The sequence below is a fragment of the Notolepis coatsorum genome, assembly GCF_963971535.1.
Source record: "Notolepis coatsorum genome assembly, chromosome: 19".
NCBI lineage: Eukaryota > Metazoa > Chordata > Actinopteri > Aulopiformes > Paralepididae > Notolepis > Notolepis coatsorum.
In genome coordinates, this window is record NC_140183.1 from 30,825,752 (window position 1) to 30,848,261 (window position 22,510).

General features: G+C 48.0%; 1 protein-coding gene across 1 annotated transcript in view; it reads right to left on the bottom strand.

Moving 5' to 3' along the window:
- LOC311246127 (acyl-CoA dehydrogenase family member 10-like) overlaps positions 1 to 22,510 on the bottom strand; it is a 53,721-nt gene that overhangs the window by 28,847 nt on the left and 2,364 nt on the right. Inside the window, exons 4-7 of the mRNA XM_084336230.1 lie at positions 19,669 to 19,827; positions 13,780 to 14,065; positions 12,647 to 12,779; positions 9,869 to 9,937 (exon numbers count right to left, since the gene is read on the bottom strand). Coding sequence (XP_084192356.1) covers positions 9,869 to 9,937; positions 12,647 to 12,779; positions 13,780 to 14,065; positions 19,669 to 19,827 — 647 coding nt within the window. The remainder of the gene's footprint in view (positions 1 to 9,868; positions 9,938 to 12,646; positions 12,780 to 13,779; positions 14,066 to 19,668; positions 19,828 to 22,510) is intronic.

Here is a 22,510-nt window from a genome sequence, read left to right on the forward strand (position 1 = left end):
AATCCTGTGCGGGTCTCATTGCCGCCCCAAGCGCAGATCCAGTCATAATATCTGGGCTCCGGCAGCTAGCAACGTTCAGGTTAATATGATACTCTTATTTTGAAAACCCTCTAGCAACTCCGCGAGTCATATGATATCCGCCCAGTCCGTGTTGTTTCTTGAAAACAGAGCAGCGTTGTAAACAGAGCAGCGTTAACACAGCAGTGCGCCTACAGGCGCGAAATAAGTCTGTGATGTTTTTTTTCTTCTCACAACGAGTCCAATGCAGCTACATGCTTTGCACCGTCGCCATTCCTTTATGCCCACATCGCCCGAAATTAACGTTTATGTACCAATCACTACAACGTTAACGTCAGCTAACAAGCTAATCCTGATGATCAGACGAGGCAGAGCCACAGTAAACAGCACTGAGGAAAGGGAAATGGGGGGGGGGGGGGGCACTCTCCCCTTCCCTGTGTGTGTGTGCGTGCGTTTGGAAAGACGACGGAGTCACTAGTCAGGACTCAGGACAGGAGTATATTATAGTAAACTGAGGATTACTGAGGATGGACAGATAATGTTGATATTCAAATATAATTTTTTTTGAGAGGAGTGGAAGTTTGAAGACAGACTACAATATGATGCGGGGGTGGTGAGTTGAAACACAGTGTGTGTGTGTCCCGACCCCACTTCTATGTTTCAATAAATTATTTGCATTTAAAACTATTAACGCTGACTCATTCCTTCAGTCCACTCAAAATTATGCTAATATTCCTTATGTTGTTTATGATATTAATTGAAAATAGCATATGAGAGTATTATATGTAATAATAACACATGGCGATATACTAAAAAGCTATTTATAATTTTTGGCTAGTAAAAAATCTGCCCGGCTGGTACTTTTAAAAATCTACCAGCCAAATGGCTGGTAAATCAAAAAGTTAAGTTTGTTCCCTGGATACAGGTTTAGATTAATCTGGTGGACCTGGCTTAGATGATACAGGTTTAGATTAAGCTGGTGGACCTGGTTTAGATGATACAAGTTTAGATTAATCTGGTGGACCTGGCTTAGATGATACAGGTTTAGATTAATCTGGTGGACCTGGTTTAGGTGATACAGGTTTAGATTAATCTGGTGGACCTGGCTTAGGTGTGCCAGTGTAGCCTAGTTCCCAACAGTCACGAAATACACTCCAAAACGTTCCTGTAAACATGTTGTGACCATGTGTATTTACCACGTGGAGAAATAAATAAAAATAATTAGACATTTTAGTTTTCTAAGCAGATATATACTCTGATTTTTTTTTGCTGAACCACTGCTGCCTGGGCGCAGTGATTTCATCACCTCAAAACCCAATTTCTTTTTTAAAACAACAAGGCTTTTTAATAGGTGTAAACGCAGGCTGGTTCGTCAGAAAGCACCAAGGTTCAGAGGCTCCAGAACAGAGCCATCAGTGTTGAGGTTCCAGGCTGGTGTTCTTCAGCATGGCCTCAGTGTTGGGGTTCCAAGCCAAATAAATCTGAGATCTGCAGACCAGGGAAACAACTGGCAACCTCCACCAGTGATCTGGGCCCCGTTCCCCGTATGTGGCTAACTGAGTTAGCCGGATAATCTTCAGGATAACTTGACATAAGTCAGGCTTTTCGGTTCCACGAAGCAGGTTTGGCTAAATCAGTATGGCAACAGATAGAAAAATTTGAACCTGCTCCAGCGCAGGTTTAGTTAAGTTAGCTGGATAAGCTGGCCACTCCCTCAGAACAAAATGGCAGCTCCCTTCCTCAGAGATTGATTGATTGAAAACTTTATTAACAGATTGCAGAACGGGGTACAATACAGTACGGCTCAATACACACAATTGTTAAGGGGATGCAGACCCAGAGAAAGTATTTCGTCTTGTTTACATCAGGGTCCCCCATTTTCAATTCATAATGTAATTTATGACATACACAACATAGTTATATATCATAGGCTACGCTGTCTGCTTCGCTATGGGAATACACTCATGCGCCTGTGCGCATCAACTGAAACTTCTCACATGCACCTTTCATCTGCCCGACCACGCCCACCGCCGGCCAGCATATAGCCCAGGTGTGGTGATCAGCTCCCCCTTCCTCATTCTTTCAACGAAACGTTGTGCTCACAGGCCTTCGGCAGTTAGAACGGAAATGTAGTTAGTTAGTTAGGTGCGTGAGAGATGTAAGGATATTCCACCGACGTCCTTTTTTCAGGACTTCCCCTGCACTTTCGTTATGGAGTTTTTCTAGCAGACCGGCAGTTCTCGTTGGAGGCCTGCTGGTATGCTGTGGCGCTGTTGGTGGAAGGCTTCGAGCCATAGTGTGCTGCCTTCCGTGCTTTTTACCCCCGCAAGCGGAGGGTTAATTGCAGGCTTGATGTGGCGAGACGCGTCTCCAGGGGAGGCGCGTCAGAGGGGATCCCCGACAAACGGGAGGGTTCCCCAGCCCTCGCCAGGTACGGGGGAGCAGCATGCGGCATAGCAGAAACAGTGTCTGTCTGACGGGCATCTCTGCGTGTAAACATTGGCGGTTTGGACGTGTTTTGTGAACCGTCCAGAAGGGCTGCGCCTTCATTCAAGGAAAAAGAGGCACGTGACCAGCGGCAGGTGTACATCAACAGGTGCGTGCTGTGCTTGTTTTAACCCTGTGGTGTGTGTCCTTTGTCTTTCGAGTGCATAGGACCCTGTCATTTCCTGCTGTGTCTTCTCAAACCATTATATTCTACTGGCTTGGTGCCTGTGTTTTTCCTTGTGTCCGCGGCCCGCACTTCTTGAGGAAGTGGCGACGGCCTGGGCTTTTTCCCCTCGTGATATGGAAATGTGTCTCGTATGTCCACACTCCTCACCCGTGTTATGTAATAGCATATATATTTATATATATATATGTATGGCAGATTGAAAACCGTTTGAAGATTGAAAACCTGGGGCTCGACTGGCAATGGCAATGGTGAGCCCCGCTGGGCGCGGTCTGGAGAGGCCTCCAGGTGAACCTGGGGCTCAGCTGGCAATGGCGGGCCCCGCTGTGGCTCATCTGGCAAAACCCAGTCCTCAATGTCCAGCTCTAAACCCTCCCTGGACTCTGGGGTCGCTTTCACATATAGTTTTGGTGGACTCGGTGCGGTTCTGGTGGTGAAGTTGCAACATTGTTGCATTCTTCATTTGGTTCGCCTGCGTTCACATAGCATTTTGTCAGGCGCACCGAACTTTCTGAACAATGTCACGCAGTCGAAAAGGGCGCTCGTCTATTGGACAGTGGAAATGTGTGTGTGTGGCTGTGAGCCCGTGTGTGCGCGCGCGCGTGTGTCTGTGTGTGTCGACTGCGAGGCAGTGCGAGCCCTCCAGATCAGCGGAGGCGAGTTTTGACGTGGCATTGATCCATTGTTCTATTGAAGCCCATTACCACCATCCTCTCGCTAAACAACTTGTACACCACGTTGTTTTTATGAGTGCCCAAAGTAGCTGTTTTATTTGGTCTTCTGCCCATATGTGTACAGTGTCAGTGTGCTTGTTTTGCAGTGAATGCCGTGCGCCTCGGTAATAATATAATAAGCCGCGTTTTTTCTTCCTTTTCCCAAGATACACAGTTAGATATATAGATAGATAGATAGATAGATAGATAGATAGATAGATAGATAGATAGATAGATAGATAGATAGATAGATAGATAGATAGATAGATAGATAGATAGATAGATAGATAGATAGATAGATAGAGAGATAGCGAGATAGATAGAGATAGCGAGTGTGCTTGTTTTGCAGTGAATGCTGCGAGCAGTGGTAATAATAAGCACTTCCTATATTTGGTTCGTGTTTGGTCCGATGAAGCGAACCGAGACCTACGTTTTCAGGCGGACCAGAGTTCGCCTGTTTGGTCCGCGGACCGAGTTCGACGCGCATTCACACAAACCTGAAAAACCGGACTATCGAATTCTGGTCCGATAGTCCGGACCTAACAGCCCCTGTGTGAAAGTGACCTGGGTCCGAGATGGGGTCGTTTGCCACCTTCTTAAGCCGGTTTGCGTGCCATCGTGATCCATCGGCCAGACGAAAGGTGGCCGGGCCCAGCCGGGCCGTGACCCGTATCGGTGCCAACCAGAAGGAGAGCAGCTTGTGGTCCCGGTGGGGACGACGAATCCGGACCCAGTCTCCTTCTGTGAAGGAAGGCGCTTTCACCCTCCGCCTCCTGTCGAACCGCTGCTTCATTCGCCGCTGAGCATCTGCGACCCTGGTGCCCTGGCGGGGTATCACTGCCGGCGCGCCGCGCGATGCTTGCCGGGACCCTCAGCCGATCCAGGGGAAGCTGCAACTCGCGTCCCATCATCAGGAGGGCTGGGGAACTGCCCGTAGTTGTGTGCGGCGTCGCCCTGTAGTGAAGCAGAGTGCGGAGTAAAGCGGCTGAGAACGGCAGACCCTCCGTCAGGTGCGCTCTGATCCCGTTCTTCAATGTCTGATTAAATCTCTCCACCCCCCCGTTTGCCTCCGGGTGGTAGAAAGCTGTACGGACGTGGTTAATCCCCCTGGCCTCCATGAAAGTGGCAAAGTCAGCAGAGACAAACTGCGGCCCATTGTCCGTAGTGAGGGTGTCTGGAATGCCCCACCGGGCGAACAGGGCGGAGAGGAAATCCGTGACCACACGGGCAGTCACAGACCCAGAGGCGGCCACCTCTGGCCACTTGGAATGGAGGTCATAGGCAACCAGGAGGAAACGCTGGTGGTGTGGGACACCATGGAGCTCCCCACAGATGTCCAGCTGGATGTGCTTCCAAGGTGCGGGTGGCCATGGCAAAGGCTGCAGAGGTGCTGGGGTCGGCGGCCCCGTCTTACCGCTGAGAAGGCAGGCTGAGTAGTCCCTCACCATTGTCTCTATATCCCGGTCAATGCCCGGCCACCACACCAGATCCCTGCAGCGCTGCTTCACCCTCACGATGCCCAGGTGCCCCTCGTGCGCCATGGTCAGTATGCGTGCTCTGAGGTCACTGGGGATGATTGTGCAAAGCCCCCGAGCCACACAAACACTGCTCCAGCAGGACAGCTCATCCTTGACCCGATGAAAAGGCGCCAGCACCTCCGAGACCTTCACGGGCCATCCCCCCCTGATGTAGGTGCGGAGCTGGGCGAGCGTGGAGTCCCCCTCCGATGCAAGCTGAAGGTCCTCCAGGGAGACTGTGGCCTGGAGCGGGCCGTGAAGCTGAAGGACAAGCTCCGGTTCCATTGGATCTGGGCACGATTTGAGTGCCGGGCCGGGGGTGGCACGGGAGAGCAGGTCAGCCACTACATTCTCCCTGCAGGGAGTAAACACTGTGGTGAAGTTATATGGCTGGAGCCTCTCAGACCAGCGGTGAATCCTCAATGGCTTGTGGCCCGACCCGGATGTAGCGAGCAGGGCGGTAAGAGCCTGGTGGTCCGTCCGCAGCGTAAAATGTCGTCCGTACACGTACATGTGCCACCGTTCACACGCTCAGACACAGGCCAGAGCCTCGCGCTCCCCCACCGAGTACTTCTGTTCCGCTGGGGAGAAAGCCCGGGAGGCAAACGCCACTGGGCGCCCCACGCCCCGCTGGACCTGAGACAGCTCAGCCCCGATCGCCGTATTGGACGCATCACAGGTGACAAACGTCGGGCTCGCCAGATCGAAGAACGCGAGCACCGGTGGTGAGGTGAGCTGCGTTTTTTTTTTTTTACCTTTATTTTACCAGGTAGTCACTTGAGATCAATGACCCGGGCAAAATGGTTCTGCCTGCCACAGTGTTGACACCTCTGTCCCCTGGCAGGGCAAACTAGAGCCCGGCTGGGGTGTGATGAGCCACAATTTCCACACACGGCCCGGCGTGCTGTTGTCGCGGTCGTACCCCGGCGTGCAGCGAAATGTACCTCCAGGCTGTCCTCCGGGAAAACCGGTTCGGGAAACTCCCTGGACGACGCCACTGTTTGAGTCAACATCAGAGGTTTGGGGAAAACATTACTGGAGGGTGCTAGCTGTGATGCCAAACCTTCTGCTGACTCGAGATGGAAAGCAATCTAACAGCCTTTGTCAATGTCAATTCATCTGGCATCATTAATAGCTTATCTCTGAGCTTTGGGTTGTTAGTATGTTCAGCTAGCTGATCCCGTATCAGTTCATCTTCCAGTACTCCAAATTTACAGAGGCTAGCCAGGCCCTGTAGGTCAGCTACATAGTGGTGGACAGACTCACCCACTTGCTGACGTCGCTGACGGAAAACGATCCTCCGGAGCATGACGTTTTGTGGAGCAGCGAAATGTCCCGACAGCAGTGTGACACAGTCCGCATAATTCTGTGCAGCTCCGAGAGTCCTAAAGATCCGTTGTCCCTCGGTTCCTAGGTTGTGAATGAGCAGCATTAGCGTCGGCGAGCCCGATGGCTATTATGAACGTATCAAACGCTTCCAGCCAGTGAATCCACGGAACCGGTGGCTCGCCAGGCAGGGCGAGGAACGGAGAAAGAGGTGAAAGTAGGGAATCTATATCCCATCCTCGTCGCCAATATTATGTATTCAAATAACGCACCGGACTGCGACTTAACGGTTGACCGTTTATTTGATCTGCTTCACCAGTGCACAACACACACACATCATCTCCCGTTACCACAACGCTTCACGGTATATTACAGCAGTGTCACAACATTACCGTGCCATCTTAAAGGGCCCGGTGAACACCGTTGTGATTCACATACACAACATTTTCCTTGGTCTGCATCCCCCTAACAATTGTGTGTATTAAGGCGTGCTGCTTTGTACCCATTCTGCGATCTGTTGATGCGATTTTAAATCACTATATCATGCGACTCACGCCTTGTGTCACCTGTTTTTGTCCACACTTCCCACTCGTGTTATGTACGCGACAACGGCGGATTATGGTTTTGGGCATATGTATATATATTTATATTATGGTAGTTTGAAAACCATTTGCCATGTCTGATGTGGTGCCAGACGATGCCACAATACTTTTCTCATAGAGGTTTTGAAAAGCTGGGTGGTAAACATTTTGTATGTTTTCTCTATCAACACAGGTTTTACCTGTTGTTATAGGGTACGTTTGTCTGGGACCCCCCACCGCATATTTATGATTGTAATATGATTTGATCTCGCTGCCCCCTGGTGTTTGGCCGAGGGTCAGTGAGCGGTGGTTTGAAATTCCATTTGTCTATTGGGGACTTGGTTTTGGCGCTACATTTAGCGGGGGTCCTCGAACTTAATCATGTTGTTGTGGTATGACGTTTTAGTCATATCCCCATGGGAAATTCCTGATATGATGCTAGACGGCTTAACGCCATTTTGCCTCGCCTATGGGGAGGCACAATGGTAGCAGGTCTGGCATATTTATCATCAACGGTCCTTTTTCAAAGTAAAATGACTGTCTGGTATACTGGTTTTGGTCAGGTGCCCCACCAATTCTATTATTATTGTAATATGATTTGTACCCGCTGCCCCCTGGCGTTTAGCCCGGGGAGCTGCGAGCGGTACTTGAGGTTCCATCTTTTCTATTGAAATCTTGAACTGGCATTACACTTGGCGGGGGCCTTTGAACCTAATCGTATGTGTGTGTTGTGATATGACGTTTAGCACCATGATGGAGGGTGCCATTTTACCTCTCCTCTGGGAGGTGAAATGGTGGCGTGTCTAAAGCGAAAACGTGCTTTTTCCGTCGGCAGGTCCTTTTTCAGTCATATGAAATTACTGTCTGGTATACTGGTTTTGGTCAAATGCCCCACCAATTCTATTATTATTGTAATATGATTTGTACCCGCTGCCCCCTGGCGTTTAGCCCGGGGAACTGCGAGCGGTACTTGAGGTTCCATCTTTCTATTGAAATCTTGAACTGGCATTACGCTTGGCTGGGGCCTTTTGAACATAATCGTATGCGTGTTGTGATATGACGTTTAGTTATATCCCCCATGGACTATGCCATTTTACCTCTCCTCTGGGAGGTGAAATGGTGGCGTTTTCTCGTGCTTTTCCGTCAGCAGGTCCTTTTTCAGTAAATGTAAAATGACTGCTTAGCCTCGTGCTAAATCCGGCAATTTTTACACTCCACAGTATTAATTAATTTTGCATTGTCCCGTCCAAATAAAGTAATTAAATAAAACTGTCTGGTATACGGGGTTGCTCAAGTGCCCCACCGGTTCTATTATAATATGATTTGAACCCGCTGCCTCCTGGCGTTAATCTGTTAATACAATTTTCATTCAATCAATCAATCTGCACTGTGATTGATTGAATGAAAATTGTATTAACAGATTGCAGAATGGGTACAATACAGTACGGCTCAATACACACAATTGTTAAGGGGATGCAGACCAGAGAAAGACTTTCGTCTTGTTTACATCAGGGTCCCCCATTTTCAATTCATAATGAATTTTAAGTAAGGGTGCAACTTGCTCCGTGCAATCCATTCTTTGTGGATCTAGCCCTCATTGACAAGATGAAACTGATTATACGTAAATGTGTGAGAAGTTCAAGGGGTAATGAGGGGAATTGTCCAGCAGGTGGAGGAAGAGGGAACTGTCCATGAGTGAATGGAGGAGGAAAGCATGGAGGAGGATGAGCAGGGACAGGTAGGATGTGACATTAAAACTCTCTGAGGTCTGGGCTTTTTTGTGATATTATGTTTTACATGATATGAAAGTACAGGTTCATACCTTCAAAATAAGCCATCACTTGTACAAATCAGGCAGATACTTTTCAATCTATGTCTTATGAATCATGCTTACCGAGATGTCCCACCATGTTACCTGTTTGTTACCTGTTTATTGCACAATGTTGTTTTTTATTGGATTCTATTATATGTTGTACCACTGTATTGCACATCGTTGCGGGCAAGACCACCCGCATTTCATTGTATACTTGTATGCCGTGACAAATAAAACTCTTGACTTGACTTGACTTATAACACACTACTCATTTCTGAGCTACGACGCTTTAAAGAAACCGGAACCATTTCTCTTGTCATGTGTAATGAATACATTACCCAGAAAGCAATGTAACCCCCCCCTGACTTGACACATTCAGTCTGAGAGCAACCCTTTGTTAGTCTAATGACTTATGATCCCGCTTCTATCCCCAGGCCATCAGGATGCTCAATGACTCTATGCAACACTAACCCAACCATCTATGAAATCATAGCACTGATTGGAGACAAAATAAGTGATGATGAGATAGTCAAACAGGTGAAACAAGCTAAGTTACAATCATAAAACACAAAATTGTTACAAATCTTAATTTCAACTTCGGGTGGAATCTCCTTTGGGGTGGAATTCCGCTTTAAAACTTGTAACATGTGACAAGCACAAGCAGCAGATAAGCTTTATACAAGTAGACTAAGCTCGATCTGACATTTTTAGAGACACGATCATAAAGAGTCTCCTGAACAATTTAAAACCAAGCATGAGTCGATCAGAGCTTCCGACGCACGGTATGGTCACTTTTCTGTGACCATCCGCGGATTCCCAGAGGTATTATGCGTGAATTCTGAATCGTGCAACATTTTCGGCATTTATGAAAAATCCTCTCCTCCGAGATGAGGCCGTTTTCACACCTTTTCGAGCCTTTTGTTCTCCCGCTCACGGGAGCTCCGACCTTAATAGAAGAGAGAGGTGTGGTTAATAGAAGAGTGGGTGTGGTTAATATGGGAGAGGGGTGTGGTTAATAGAAGAGAAAGGTGTGGTTAATAGAAGAGAGGGTGTGGTTAATAGGGGAGAGGGGTGTGGTTAATAGAAGAGAGAGGTGTGGTTAATAGAAGAGAGGTGTGGTTAATAGAAGAGAATGGTGTGGTTAATAGAACCCTTCTCTTCTAGTTGTTGTTGCTATTATCATTATTATTATTACTATTATTATTACTACAGTCCAGGGGGGGTCTGACCTTGGGTCATGACAGTAGTGGACCATGGTTGGGACCGGAACTCCAGAATCTATCAGAAACTCCAAAACCCTAGAGAGAGAGAGAAAGGGAGAGAGAAAGAGTGTTGTTGCTATCCAGTGTTAATTTAGTCAACGAAAATTATGACTATATATGGTCGTCAACAAAGCTTTTTCCCCTGATGATAACGAGACGAGACATCACGTTAATGTAGATCATGTGACACTAACTGGACTAAATAATTAATGCAATGTCGTTGACTACAAACGACGACACAAAATGTAGTTTACAAAATAAAATCTTGCCGAAATCTCTCTTAATTTTAAGACGAGACAAAATATTTATAACTTTTAGAATAATTCATGTTATTATTAGAGCTGCATTTCCGTTTCCTGTGTTCAGCACAAGCACGTTGATTCATTTCCTCACTTGTTATTTTGTTCTTAGCCAGTATTCTAGATAGCAGTAACTTACCCACAGCATGGGTTTAATGGAACAATGGCGGGGCAACAGGGTCTCGGTGGTATTGTATGCAGTGGGCTTGGGCTTGGCAGAATGTATTGTTGAAAGTGAAAGACAAGGAGGAGACTAGTTTGAAACTGCTACGTTACTGTTAGCATTAGCAACTAGCTAGCTGTCATATCATCTCTAATTCATTCTCGCATTCGCTTTACTTCTCACGCTGGACACTAATGCAGGAAACAATCCCACCGCTGCCACCAATGTAACCGAGGAATAGTCCGCCTATCCTTTCAAAATATAGTCAAATAAAATCACGGGAGAATTTATATCTGATCATCAACATAATGGTTTTCTTCCCCTGTCCACTCCACAACACAACAACGGACCTGTCACAGGCACGCACCCTGCAACTCCACCTAATAACATCAGTATCAATAATAACATACAAAGTTCTGCACGCGCATTCCGTTAGTGGTTAACGTACCATTGCATTAGTACACAGTACATCAGTACACAGTGCATACTGAACCGAAGGTCCAGTACTGAAACGGTTCAGTACGGATACGTGTACCATTACACCCCTAGTAGCCAGTGAGTAGTAGCCAGTGAGTAGTAGCCTGTGAGCATACTGTGAGTAGTAGCCAGTGAGTAGTAGCCTGTGAGTAGTAGCCTGTGAGTAGTAGCCAGTGAGTAGTAGCCAGTGAGTAGTAGCCAGTGAGTAGTAGCCAGTGAGTAGTAGCCAGTGAGTAGTAGCCAGTGAGCAGTAGCCAGTGAGTAGTAGCCAGTGAGTAGTAGCCAGTGAGTAGTAGCCAGTGAGTAGTAGCCAGTGAGTAGTAGCCAGTGAGCAGTAGCCAGTGAGTAGTAGCCAGTGAGTAGTAGCCAGTGAGCAGTAGCCAGTGAGTAGTAGCCAGTGAGCACTAGCCTGTGAGCAGTAGCCAGTGAGTAGTAGCCAGTGAGCACTAGCCTGTGAGTAGTAGCCAGTGAGCACTAGCCTGTGAGCAGTAGCCAGTGAGTAGTAGCCTGTGAGCAGTAGCCAGTGAGTAGTAGCCAGTGAGCACTAGCCTGTGAGCAGTAGCCAGTGAGCAGTAGCCAGTGAGTAGTAGCCAGTGAGCAGTAGCCAGTGAGTAGTAGCCAGTGAGTAGTAGCCTGTGAGCAGTAGCCTGTGAGTAGTAGCCTGTGAGTAGTAGCCAGTGAGTAGTAGCCAGTGAGTAGTAGCCTGTGAGTAGTAGCCAGTGAGTAGTAGCCTGTGAGCAGTAGCCAGTGAGCAGTGCCAGTGAGCAGTAGCCAGTGAGTAGTAGCCAGTGAGCAGTAGCCAGTGAGCAGTAGCCAGTGAGCAGTAGCCAGTGAGCAGTAGCCTGTGAGCAGTAGCCAGTGAGCAGTGAGCAGTAGCCAGTGAGCAGTAGCCAGTGAGTAGTAGCCAGTGAGCAGTAGCCAGTGAGTAGTAGCCTGTGAGCAGTAGCCTGTGAGCAGTAGCCAGTGAGCAGTGAGCAGTAGCCAGTGAGCAGTAGCCAGTGAGTAGTAGCCTGTGAGCAGTGAGCAGTAGCCAGTGAGCAGTAGCCAGTGAGCAGTAGCCAGTGAGTAGTAGCCAGTGAGCAGTAGCCAGTGAGCAGTAGCCTGTGAGCAGTAGCCTGTGAGCAGTAGCCAGTGAGTAGTAGCCAGTGAGCAGTAGCCAGTGAGCAGTAGCCAGTGAGCAGTAGCCAGTGAGCAGTAGCCAGTGAGTAGTAGCCAGTGAGCAGTAGCCAGTGAGCAGTAGCCAGTGAGTAGTAGCCTGTGAGCAGTAGCCAGTGAGCAGTGAGCAGTAGCCAGTGAGTAGTAGCCAGTGAGTAGTAGCCTGTGAGCAGTAGCCAGTGAGCAGTAGCCAGTGAGTAGTAGCCAGTGAGCAGTAGCCTGTGAGCAGTAGCCAGTGAGTAGTAGCCAGTGAGTAGTAGCCAGTGAGCACTAGCCTGTGAGCAGTAGCCTGTGAGCAGTAGCCTGTGAGCAGTAGCCAGTGAGTAGTAGCCAGTGAGCACTAGCCTGTGAGCAGTAGCCTGTGAGCACTAGCCTGTGAGCAGTAGCCAGTGAGTAGTAGCCTGTGAGCAGTAGCCAGTGAGTAGTAGCCTGTGAGCAGTAGCCAGTGAGCAGTAGCCAGTGAGTAGTAGCCTGTGAGCACTAGCCTGTGAGCAGTAGCCTGTGAGCACTAGCCTGTGAGCAGTAGCCAGTGAGTAGTAGCCTGTGAGCAGTAGCCAGTGAGCAGTAGCCAGTGAGTAGTAGCCTGTGAGCACTAGCCTGTGAGCACTAGCCTGTGAGCAGTAGCCAGTGAGTAGTAGCCTGTGAGCCTACCTGAGTTCAGTGTCCAGGCTGCTTGTTCCCATAATTCCCTGCTGCTGGGTTCTGACCAAGAAGTGCTGCTGCTGCTGTCCACCAGGGGACAGGAGGTATAACCAAGGCCTGATTGGCTGCATGGACACTGTATCTACAAAACAACAACAAACCCATCACTAAGATACTGGCTCTAATGTTAGAAGTTGATGATTAGAGCTCATCAATAAGATACTAGCTCTAATGTTTATAAGCTGATGATTAGAGCCCATCAATAAGATACTAGCTCTAATGTTTATAAGCTGATGATTAGAGCCCATCAATAAGATACTAGCTCTAATGTTTATAAGCTGATGATTAGAGCCCATCACTAACACACTGGCTCTAATGTTTATAAGCTGATGATTAGAGCCCATCACTAACAAACTGGCTCTAATGTTTATAAGCTGATGATTAGAGCCCATCACTAACACACTGGCTCTAATGTTTATAAGCTGATGATTAGAGCCCATCACTAACACACTGGCTCTAATGTTTATAAGCTGATGATTAGAGCCCATCACTAACAAACTGGCTCTAATGTTTATAAGCTGATGATTAGAGCCCATCACTAACACACTGGCTCTAATGTTTATAAGCTGATGATTAGAGCCCATCACTAACATACTGGCTCTAATGTTTATAAGCTGATGATTAGAACTCATCACTACGACACTGGCTCTAATGTTTATAAGCTGATGATTAGAACTCATCACTACGACACTGGCTCTAATGTTTATAAGCTGATGATTAGAACTCATCACTACGACACTGGCTCTAATGTTTATAAGCTGATGATTAGAACTCATCACTACGACACTGGCTCTAATGTTTATAAGCTGATGATTAGATCCCATTACTAACATAAGCTGATGATTAGAGCCAAGCTTCGCTCATATTTACAAATTAAATATGAATGAAATCAAATTTAATTAAATGAAAGGAGAGACTGTCCTGATATCAGACCAGCTATGCTAGTTAACAGGTTTGTACTGATATCAGATCAGCCATGCTGACTAACAAGTCAGTACTGATGTCAGATCAGCCATGAAAGCTAACAGGTCTGTACTGATATCAGATCAGCCATGTGAGCTAACAGGTCTGTCATTGGTTACCTGCGATATTCAGGTGTAGCTGTGCTCGCAGGTAATCTGCCAGTTGCTCTGTGACTGGCTGGCTGGCAGCCTGCTGAGCTCTGATTGGCTGAGAGTTTGTCAGCTTGATCGTGACTGGTTCAGAGACTGTTTGCTTCTCTCCTCTCGGCCGTGAGTCACTCAGCTGCTCAGTGATTGCCTGGGAGGTAGGGGATCGTGACCTTTGGGGTGTCTTGGGAGTCAGATGTCGTAGAGGGAAACCTAAAAGCTCCTCCAGCTGCTCAACCGCTACCACTGGTTCCTTCACCTGACACACGCACACACACACACACACACACACACACACACACACACACACACACACACACACACACACACACACACACACACACACACACACACACACACACACACACACACACACACACACACACACACACACACACACACACACACACACACACACACACACACACACACACACACACACACACACACACACACACACACACACACACACAGCATTTAGTTCAGATGGAAACATAGGTCCATAGGGTGGAATTTATTTCTTAATCCTTGAAGTGTCTATTTTAAGACTGCCAGGTAACAGGTTGAAATAATGTCCCATCTGATCACGCCCCCTAAATCTGATGAAGGGGATATGACGTCATTGACAGGCGACCACACGATACAACGTCTAGTCTGCTGGAAAGTAGAAGAAGAAGAAGAAGAAGAAGAAGAAGAAGAAGAAGAAGAAGAAGAAGAAGAAGAAGAAGAAGAAGAAGAAGAAGAAGAAGAAGAAGAAGAAGAAGAAGAAGAAGAAGAAGAAGAAGAAGAAGAAGAAGAAGAAGAAGAAGAAGAAGAAGAAGCTCCGTGTTCTTGGTTGAACTTACAGATTTCTCAGGATTTGAACATTGTTGGAAACATTTTGGATAATATACAGTGTAGGAAAGCCCTTGTTAATAAGCTGACTTTGATTTGTAATTGCCATTTAATATGTTGTTGTTGACGACAGGAGAGGGCGATTGATTTTATGCCAGTGTAATTGTTCAGTGTGTGATGTGCTCCAGCTAGTGTCGCATTCTGGTTTGCTGGTAAGGTTACTGGCCCTTTAAGAGTTTTTTTCCCTAACTTTGGCCAGTTTGTCTCAGTCTAGCTGTTTAATGGTATGCTACAGTTACCTCTCTACTTTTGGGGAAATTGTGAGTCAATGACAGATGTAAGTACAGTATTTATGTTTTGTTTTTGCCTAATTCATTTACTGCAGCTTACTTTGGAATTATGTTCATATTGATCCATTTCTGTTGATGTTGTTTCTCTCTGCTAGTGAGATAAGATAAGATAAGATAAGATAAGATATTCCTTTATTGATCCCCTTGGGGAAATTCAGGCATCATAGCAGCATGGGGGGGAGGGTACAGGTAGTAAAACAACACAGTATACAGGTAGTAAAAGACAACACAGGCAGTGTAAACAATTTGATCAATATGGTCAATATAATTTACTATCTGACTAGCTGAGGAATATTCACATTATTCACAGTGTCACATAAGGTGCAGTATGCATGAGGTAGTGTTATAATTTACTATCTACTGAGTATACATTAATCAAAGTACCAGGGTAGTCTACTTTGTCCCCCTTGGGTTCCTATAAGTCCCAGGTCAATGTCTGGTAGCAGTCGCTGTCGCTGCCCCCTGTTGTGGGGCCTGGAGGCTGCTAGTCGCTGCCCACTGTTGTGGAGCCTGATGGCCGCTGGTATGAAGGACTGTCCGAGGCGGTTAGTTGAGTGTCGGGGGGGAATGAGTCTGTGGCTGAACGAGCTTCTCATCTTGACTAGCTCGTCGTAGAGGGGGTGGTAGGGGTTCTCCATGATGGCATCCAGCTTCCTTATCATCCCCCTCTCTACCATCACCTCAAGTCTAGGTAGCTCGACTCCCACCACAGAGCTAGCCTTCCTCACCAGCTTGTTGAGCTTGTTGGTGTCCCTTGAGTTGATGTAGCCTCCCCAGCATGCCACAGCATAGAAGAGGATGCTGGCCACAACAGACTTGTAAAAAGACTGCAGCAGTTTGTTGCACACATTGAAGGACCTGAGTCTCCTCAGGAAGAACAGCCTGCTCTGTCCCTTCCTGTAGAGGGCCTCTGTGTTGTCCGACCAGTCCAGTTTATTGTTCCCCAAGGAACTTGTATGAGTCCACCATCTCCACATCCACCCCTCGGATGGAGATGGGAATCGGGGGGGGCCTCTTCTTGCCCCTCCGGAAGTCCACCACCAGCTCCTTGGTCTTACTGGTGTTGAGTTGGAGGTGGTTGCTGTCGCTCCACCCCACGAAGCTCTCCACCAGGGCTCTGTACTCCTCCTCATCATCGTCGGTGATGTAGCTTACGATGGAGGAGTCGTCTGAGAACTTCTGCAGGTGGCACCCGCTGGAGTTGCGGCAGAAGTCTGAGGTGTAGAGGGTGAAGAGGAAGGGTGACAGCACAGTTCCCTGGGGGGCGCCGGTGTTGCTCACCAGTACGTCAGACTGACTGTCCTTTAGTCTGACGTACTGTGGCCTCTCAGTGAGGTAGTCCTTGATCCAGGCCACCAAGCCGTGCTCCAGCTGCATCGCAGAGAGCTTCTCCGCTAGCAGTGACGGCTGGATGGTGTTGAAGGCGCTGGAGAAATCAAAGAACATAATCCTCACTGAGCTGCGCGGCTTCTCCAGGTGCGTGTACGCTCTGTGGAGCATGTAGATGATGGCATCCTCCACCCCGATGTTTGCCTGGTATGCAAACTGCAGGGGGTCGAGGGAGTCACGCACCAGGGGCTTGAGGTGTTGCAGGACCAGTCTCTCAAACGTCTTCATGACGTGTGACGTCAGAGCGACTGGCCTGTAGTCGTTGGGGGTGCTGGGACGTCCCTTCTTGGGCACCGGGACAATGCAGGAGGTCTTCCAGAGCTGGGGCACCCTCTCCAGCCTCAGGGAGAGGTTGAAAAGATGCTGGAGCGGTGCTGCCAGCTGCTCTGCACATACCTTGAGCACCCTGGGATTGGTGTTGTCCGGTCCTCTGGCCTTGTTTACATTAATTCTGGACAGCTGCCTACTGACCTGACTGGTTGTGATCGTCAGGGTTGGGGGTGGTGGGCAGTCTGCTGGTGTTGGGGGTGGGGTGCCGTTGCTGATGGGTGTGGGTGGGTGGGGGGTGGGGGGGCTGCTTTGTAGGTGTGATCTGGTGCTGGTGTCGATGGGTGGGGGAGGGGTGTGGGGAGGCCACTCTGGTCAAAGCAGTTGAAAAACGAGTTGAACTCGTTTGCACGCTCTGGCGGGCCCTCCACAGCTGTGCCCTGCTGTTTGAAACCAGTGATCTTCCTGACCCCCGCCCACACCTCCCTGGTGTTGTTGGCCTGTAGTCTGCCCTCCAGCCTGTCCTTGTAGCTGACCTTGGCTGCCCTTAGCTCTTTTTTGAGCTCCCTTTGGACAGCCCTGGCCTGCTCAGTGTCCCCTGCCATGAAGGCCCTCTTTTTCCTGTTTAGCAGGTGTTTAATGTCCTTGCTAATCCAGGGTTTATTGTTTGAAAAGCAGCGTACCTTCTTTGTGGGTACGATGCTCTCCTCACAGAACCTGATGTAGTCTGTGATGCAGTGGGATAGTCCATCAATGTCATCACCATGGGCCCTCTCAAACATATCCCAGTCTGTCGACCTGAAACACTCCTGTAGCTCCTCCTCGACGTCGTCAGACCACTGTGGGACAGACATGGTGGTCGGAGGCTGTCTCTTAATGAGAGGCGTGTATGTGGATACAAGCCTCACAAGGTTGTGGTCTGACTGGCCGAGGGGGGGCAGGGAAGTCGCACTGAAAGCCTCCTTCACGTTAGCATACAGGAGGTCCAGAGTTTTGTCTCCCCTGGTTTTGCAGGTGACATACTGGGCTGGGTGGGATGTAAACAGTTAGAGCCAGGACGTGTGTTATTTCTCGCGGTAAATAGTATGGCCGCAGACTCAGTGCCAATAGTTCAATGTCGGGGGAACAGATACGTTCCTTAATGGTGATGTGCCCCGGGTGGCACCATTTGGAGTTAACAAAGACAACAAGCCCTCCGCCTCTCCGCTTGCCGCTCTGTTTACTCCGGTCGGCGCGCACCACCGTGAAGCCCTCCTGTTCGATTGCACTGTCCGGGATGTTCTCGTTCAGCCAGGATTCGGTGAAGCACAGTAGGCTTGCCTCCTTGTACTCACGCTGGTTGATCATCAGGGCTGAGAGCTCGTCGGTCTTGTTGGCCAGCGATCGCACGTTCCCCATGACGACAGCGGGCAGGTAAGGCTTGAATCTCCTGCTGTCCTTTATCCTGTCCTTCACGCTCGTGCCAGCTCGATTTCCCCGTCTGCGAATCCTTATTTCGGCTGGTAGATTCCTCGGTGGCTCTGCAACTCTGTCTCGAAAGCAGAGGAGAGCCTCCCTCGGGTAAACCAGCCCGCCGTTGTTGTTGTTGTTGTTGTTGTTGTTGTTCTGCCGCGGGTAAACCAGCCCGCCGGTGTCCATTGTTCAGAGCTGTGCTCGACCGAACTTGCCTAACTCAGCTAACTTCACAGAAGTTGTTACAAATGCCTTAACTTGGTCTAAAGCAAAAGCAACGCACAGTCACTTAGACACCTATTTAGTAAGTATAATCACAAAAAGAATAAGTAAGAAAGTAGTAAACGGGATAAGAAGTAAAGGGGGGTGGGAGCTGCTATGAAAAGGCTGCCACTCTCCTCGGCGCCACTACTAGGAGAGGCGCCACTACTAGGAGATGCTGTTAGCCATGCCATGCTGGTTAGCTTAGTTGTGTGTTAGCTAGGCTATATAAATATAACTTGTCACTTGTTACTGTTAGTGCATTGAATGTATCTTTACATTTGGTTTACAGTGTGTGCCTACTTGTATTGTTTTGCCTGTATTGCATGAGTAATTTCCCTGCATACACTCTATGTAATGTGAAACGGTAGGTTATAATATATATATATTAATAACTCAGGTTAACTGATTATCTTAGTTACTAGTTGTATATTTATTATTGTAGCTATAGACCACATGTTTATGCCATTATGTTTATGTATGTCATTACTGTTTACTAATGTATATTGTATTGTATTTCTTTGTAGAAAACCACACATGAATATTCCCAAATACAAATCCTTAACTGAAGCATCACCCTGTGATTCTTTAATCGGAGTCACAACCCCATAGTGTCCGCCAGCTCTATCAAACGCACCTGTGGAGGCCATAGACCTCCGTTTCATACAGTATGACATAGGTCTAGTCGTTTCCACATTCTAATGCAGAAATGTTACATATATCTTTGAGAGAGAGATAAATGAGACAAGCACCACGGACAGCGCTGTGCTGTGTGTCTTGACAGATTAAGCACCACGGACAGCGCTGTGCTGTGTGTCTTGACAGGTTAAGCACCACGGACAGCGCTGTGCTGTGTGTCTTGACAGGTTAAGCACCACGGACAGCGCTGTGCTGTGTGTCTTGACAGGTTAAGCACCACGGACAGCGCTGTGCTGTGTGTCTTGACAGGTTAAGCACCACAGACAGCGCTGTGCTGTGTGTCTTGACAGGTTAAGCACCACGGACAGCGCTGTGCTGTGTGTCTTGACAGGTTAAGCACCACAGACAGCGCTGTGCTGTGTGTCTTGACAGGTTAAGCACCACGGACAGCGCTGTGCTGTGTGTCTTGACAGGTTCAGCACCACAGACAGCGCTGTGCTGTGTGTCTTGACAGGGAGCAGTGTGACAGAACTGGAGACGATCAATCAGGCTACCTTGGCTAGTTTGGCCCACTCAGGAATTATTTTCACCAGACATTTTGACCAGAGAGATTAAAATATGTTAAACTTGAACAGATTTTCCTGGCAAAAGTGTGTGTGTGTGTCTCTACCTGTATACTGGTGATGCCCATGTGGGTGGCGGCATGGACGTTGAATATGAGGTCATCTAGGAAGATGGCGTGCTGTGAGGTCACACCCAGTCTGCTCAGACACACCTCAAATATCTGCTGGTCAGGTTTACTGATCCCTTCTAGCACCGACTGGACCACCTGCTCTCACACTCACACACACACACACACACACACACACACACACACACACACACACACACACACACACACACACACACACACACACACACACACACACACACACACACACACACACACACACACACACACACACACACACACACACACACACACACACACACACACACACACACACACACACACACACACACACACACACACACACACAGCATACTCATTTAAGGGCTCCCAGTTGGGTAGTACTAGTAATGTATCTGCTGGATTGATTTAAAACCTCCTAACCCTAACCCATGCTAATGCTAACCCCTGCTAACCCTAACCCCTGTTAACACTATCCTCTGCTAACACTAACCCCTGATAACCCTAACATCTGCTAACACCAACCTCTGCTAACACCAACCTCTGCTAACACCAACCTCTGCTAACACCAACCTCTGCTAACACCAACCTCTGCTAACACCAACCTCTGCTAACACCAACCTCTGCTAACACCAACCTCTGCTAACACTAACTCCTGCTAACAGGTCGCTTTCACATAGTTTTGGTGGACTCTGTGCGATTTGGGGGGTGAAGTTGCAACATTGTTGCATTCTAATAAAAAAAGTCAACCAACGAACTAGATTCTTGTACCGGATCTCGTGAGGTGGGTTCTAGGAATAAGGTCAAGCAGTAGTCTGAAACCCCCCACCACCTCCTAATAGACAGTCTCCTCCCCACCGCATGTATATATTCTCTCCCCGCCGTATGTATATTTCTCTCCCACCCACCCACCCCCTCCAAATGTACAGTCTCCTCCCCACCGTATATTTATATTTCTCTCCCACCCACCCCCCACTCCTAATGTACAGTCCCCTCCCCATCATATGTATATACTCTGTCAGGATCTATGGGTAACAGTGCTGTATATTTGAATACCGTTTATGTCACAAATGTATCAGTACTAAATACCTGTATGTCCCTATGCCATAAATGTCATGTATGTTGTGTATGTCATAAATGTCGATATGAATTGAAAATGGGGGACCCTGATGTAAACAAGACAAACGTCTTTCTCTGGTCTGCATCCCCTTAACAATTGTGTGTATTGAGCCGTACTGTATTGTACCTCCACTTGCGTCTCTCTCACACACACACACACACAGCACACTCCGCTGACAGCAGGGACTCTCTCTCTCTCTGTTTCACAGTGAAGTAAAGCAGGCGGGACAGCGCTGCGGTGTTTGTTTTGTTTCCTTCTCCCCAAGATGCAGTTTATCGGGTCACTTCCTATATTTGGTCTTGCATTTGTCCGATGAGCATTCACACCACAAAAGTACGCACCAGGGTTCACTTGGAAGCGAACCGAGACCTACGTTTTCAGGCGGACCAGAGTCGCTTTTTTGGTCCACACCAGAGTTTGTCAGAGCATTCACACCACCCCAAACCAAGCGGACTATCCGAGGAAACAAACTCTGGTCCGTCTGGTCCGGACGCGTCTATTCGAATCCTAACACATGTATGCTTCCGCGTTCGCGTTTTGCGCTCTGATTGGCCACTGACGTTTCTGGTCGCGCCAATCGTGTGACGGCAAGTTCTTTCGCCGGTTAAGCTTAGGCCAGTGTCGGCGCCATGGGGGGGCATTTGCGGGCCATGCCCCCCCAGATGGTGCACTGTGCCCCTCCAAACGTCATGGGCAATTGTTATAAAAAAATTTAATTATTAAACATTACATTTTTTTTATTATAGTAAAAGTCAGATGTTTTCCTTTATAAATAGGCTATTTAGCCTATTATTAAATGAAATTAAACAAAAAAAGTTTTAAAAGAAGTCTATGTTTGAGCGCACGCTGATTGGTGTGTGTGTTTGAATTTGTTATTGCGTAATTGGTCACGTTGAGTTGATGGGTAGGGTAGTCAGAGCTTGACTGCGTACAATAGAGTCAGTGGATAAAATATAACACTTGGAGACGGACATAAAATGGATATACGAAAATGGTTGCATGCCATGCATGGTGGGGCAGGGGGGGCACCTAAGGCTTCTTCACGGCCTCCTCCCTGGTGACGGTCCTCCAACATCTAACGTTGAAGAGCTTTCGGTAAGGCGCCATGAAGACGAAATCTGCCAAGAAGCGCCCGGTGCTGCCACTGCAGGTGCATCTGTTACAGCAGAAGCTAACGTGGTCTATAATCATAATATGTCATAATATTTGGGTGCAGGAGGTGAAGGGGGGGGGGGGGGGGGGGCGCCGCGCTACGAGGGCCATTTCATGTATGCACGAGGAAGGACAATAATGATGATCTAGCGTTGATTTCAGGACGATTCGATAATCAGCCAAAAAATTACAACGTGTTTTGTGTATTCCACTAAAGGGCTATTATCGCGTCTTTCTCTGGAATTACTAGAAATCACCAAAACTATACTCGTATTCAAACGGAAATGTACCAATGAAAAAACAATTCGTTTTGTACATGTTGACTGCAAGCAACTCACTGATAATCGACGAGTGTATTAGACCCATAGCCATAATTTAAGATATATTTTAAGCACTCGCAAATCTCCCACTCCTCCCATTGATTAAAGAGGTGGCAATGCACTGCTCTGTTGAAATTTAGAACTGAACTTTGTAAAGAAACTCAAAGTGTTAAGAGTGATGCGCTGCTCTGTTGTGCCGCCTAGACTCATTACATCATCACTGTGATTA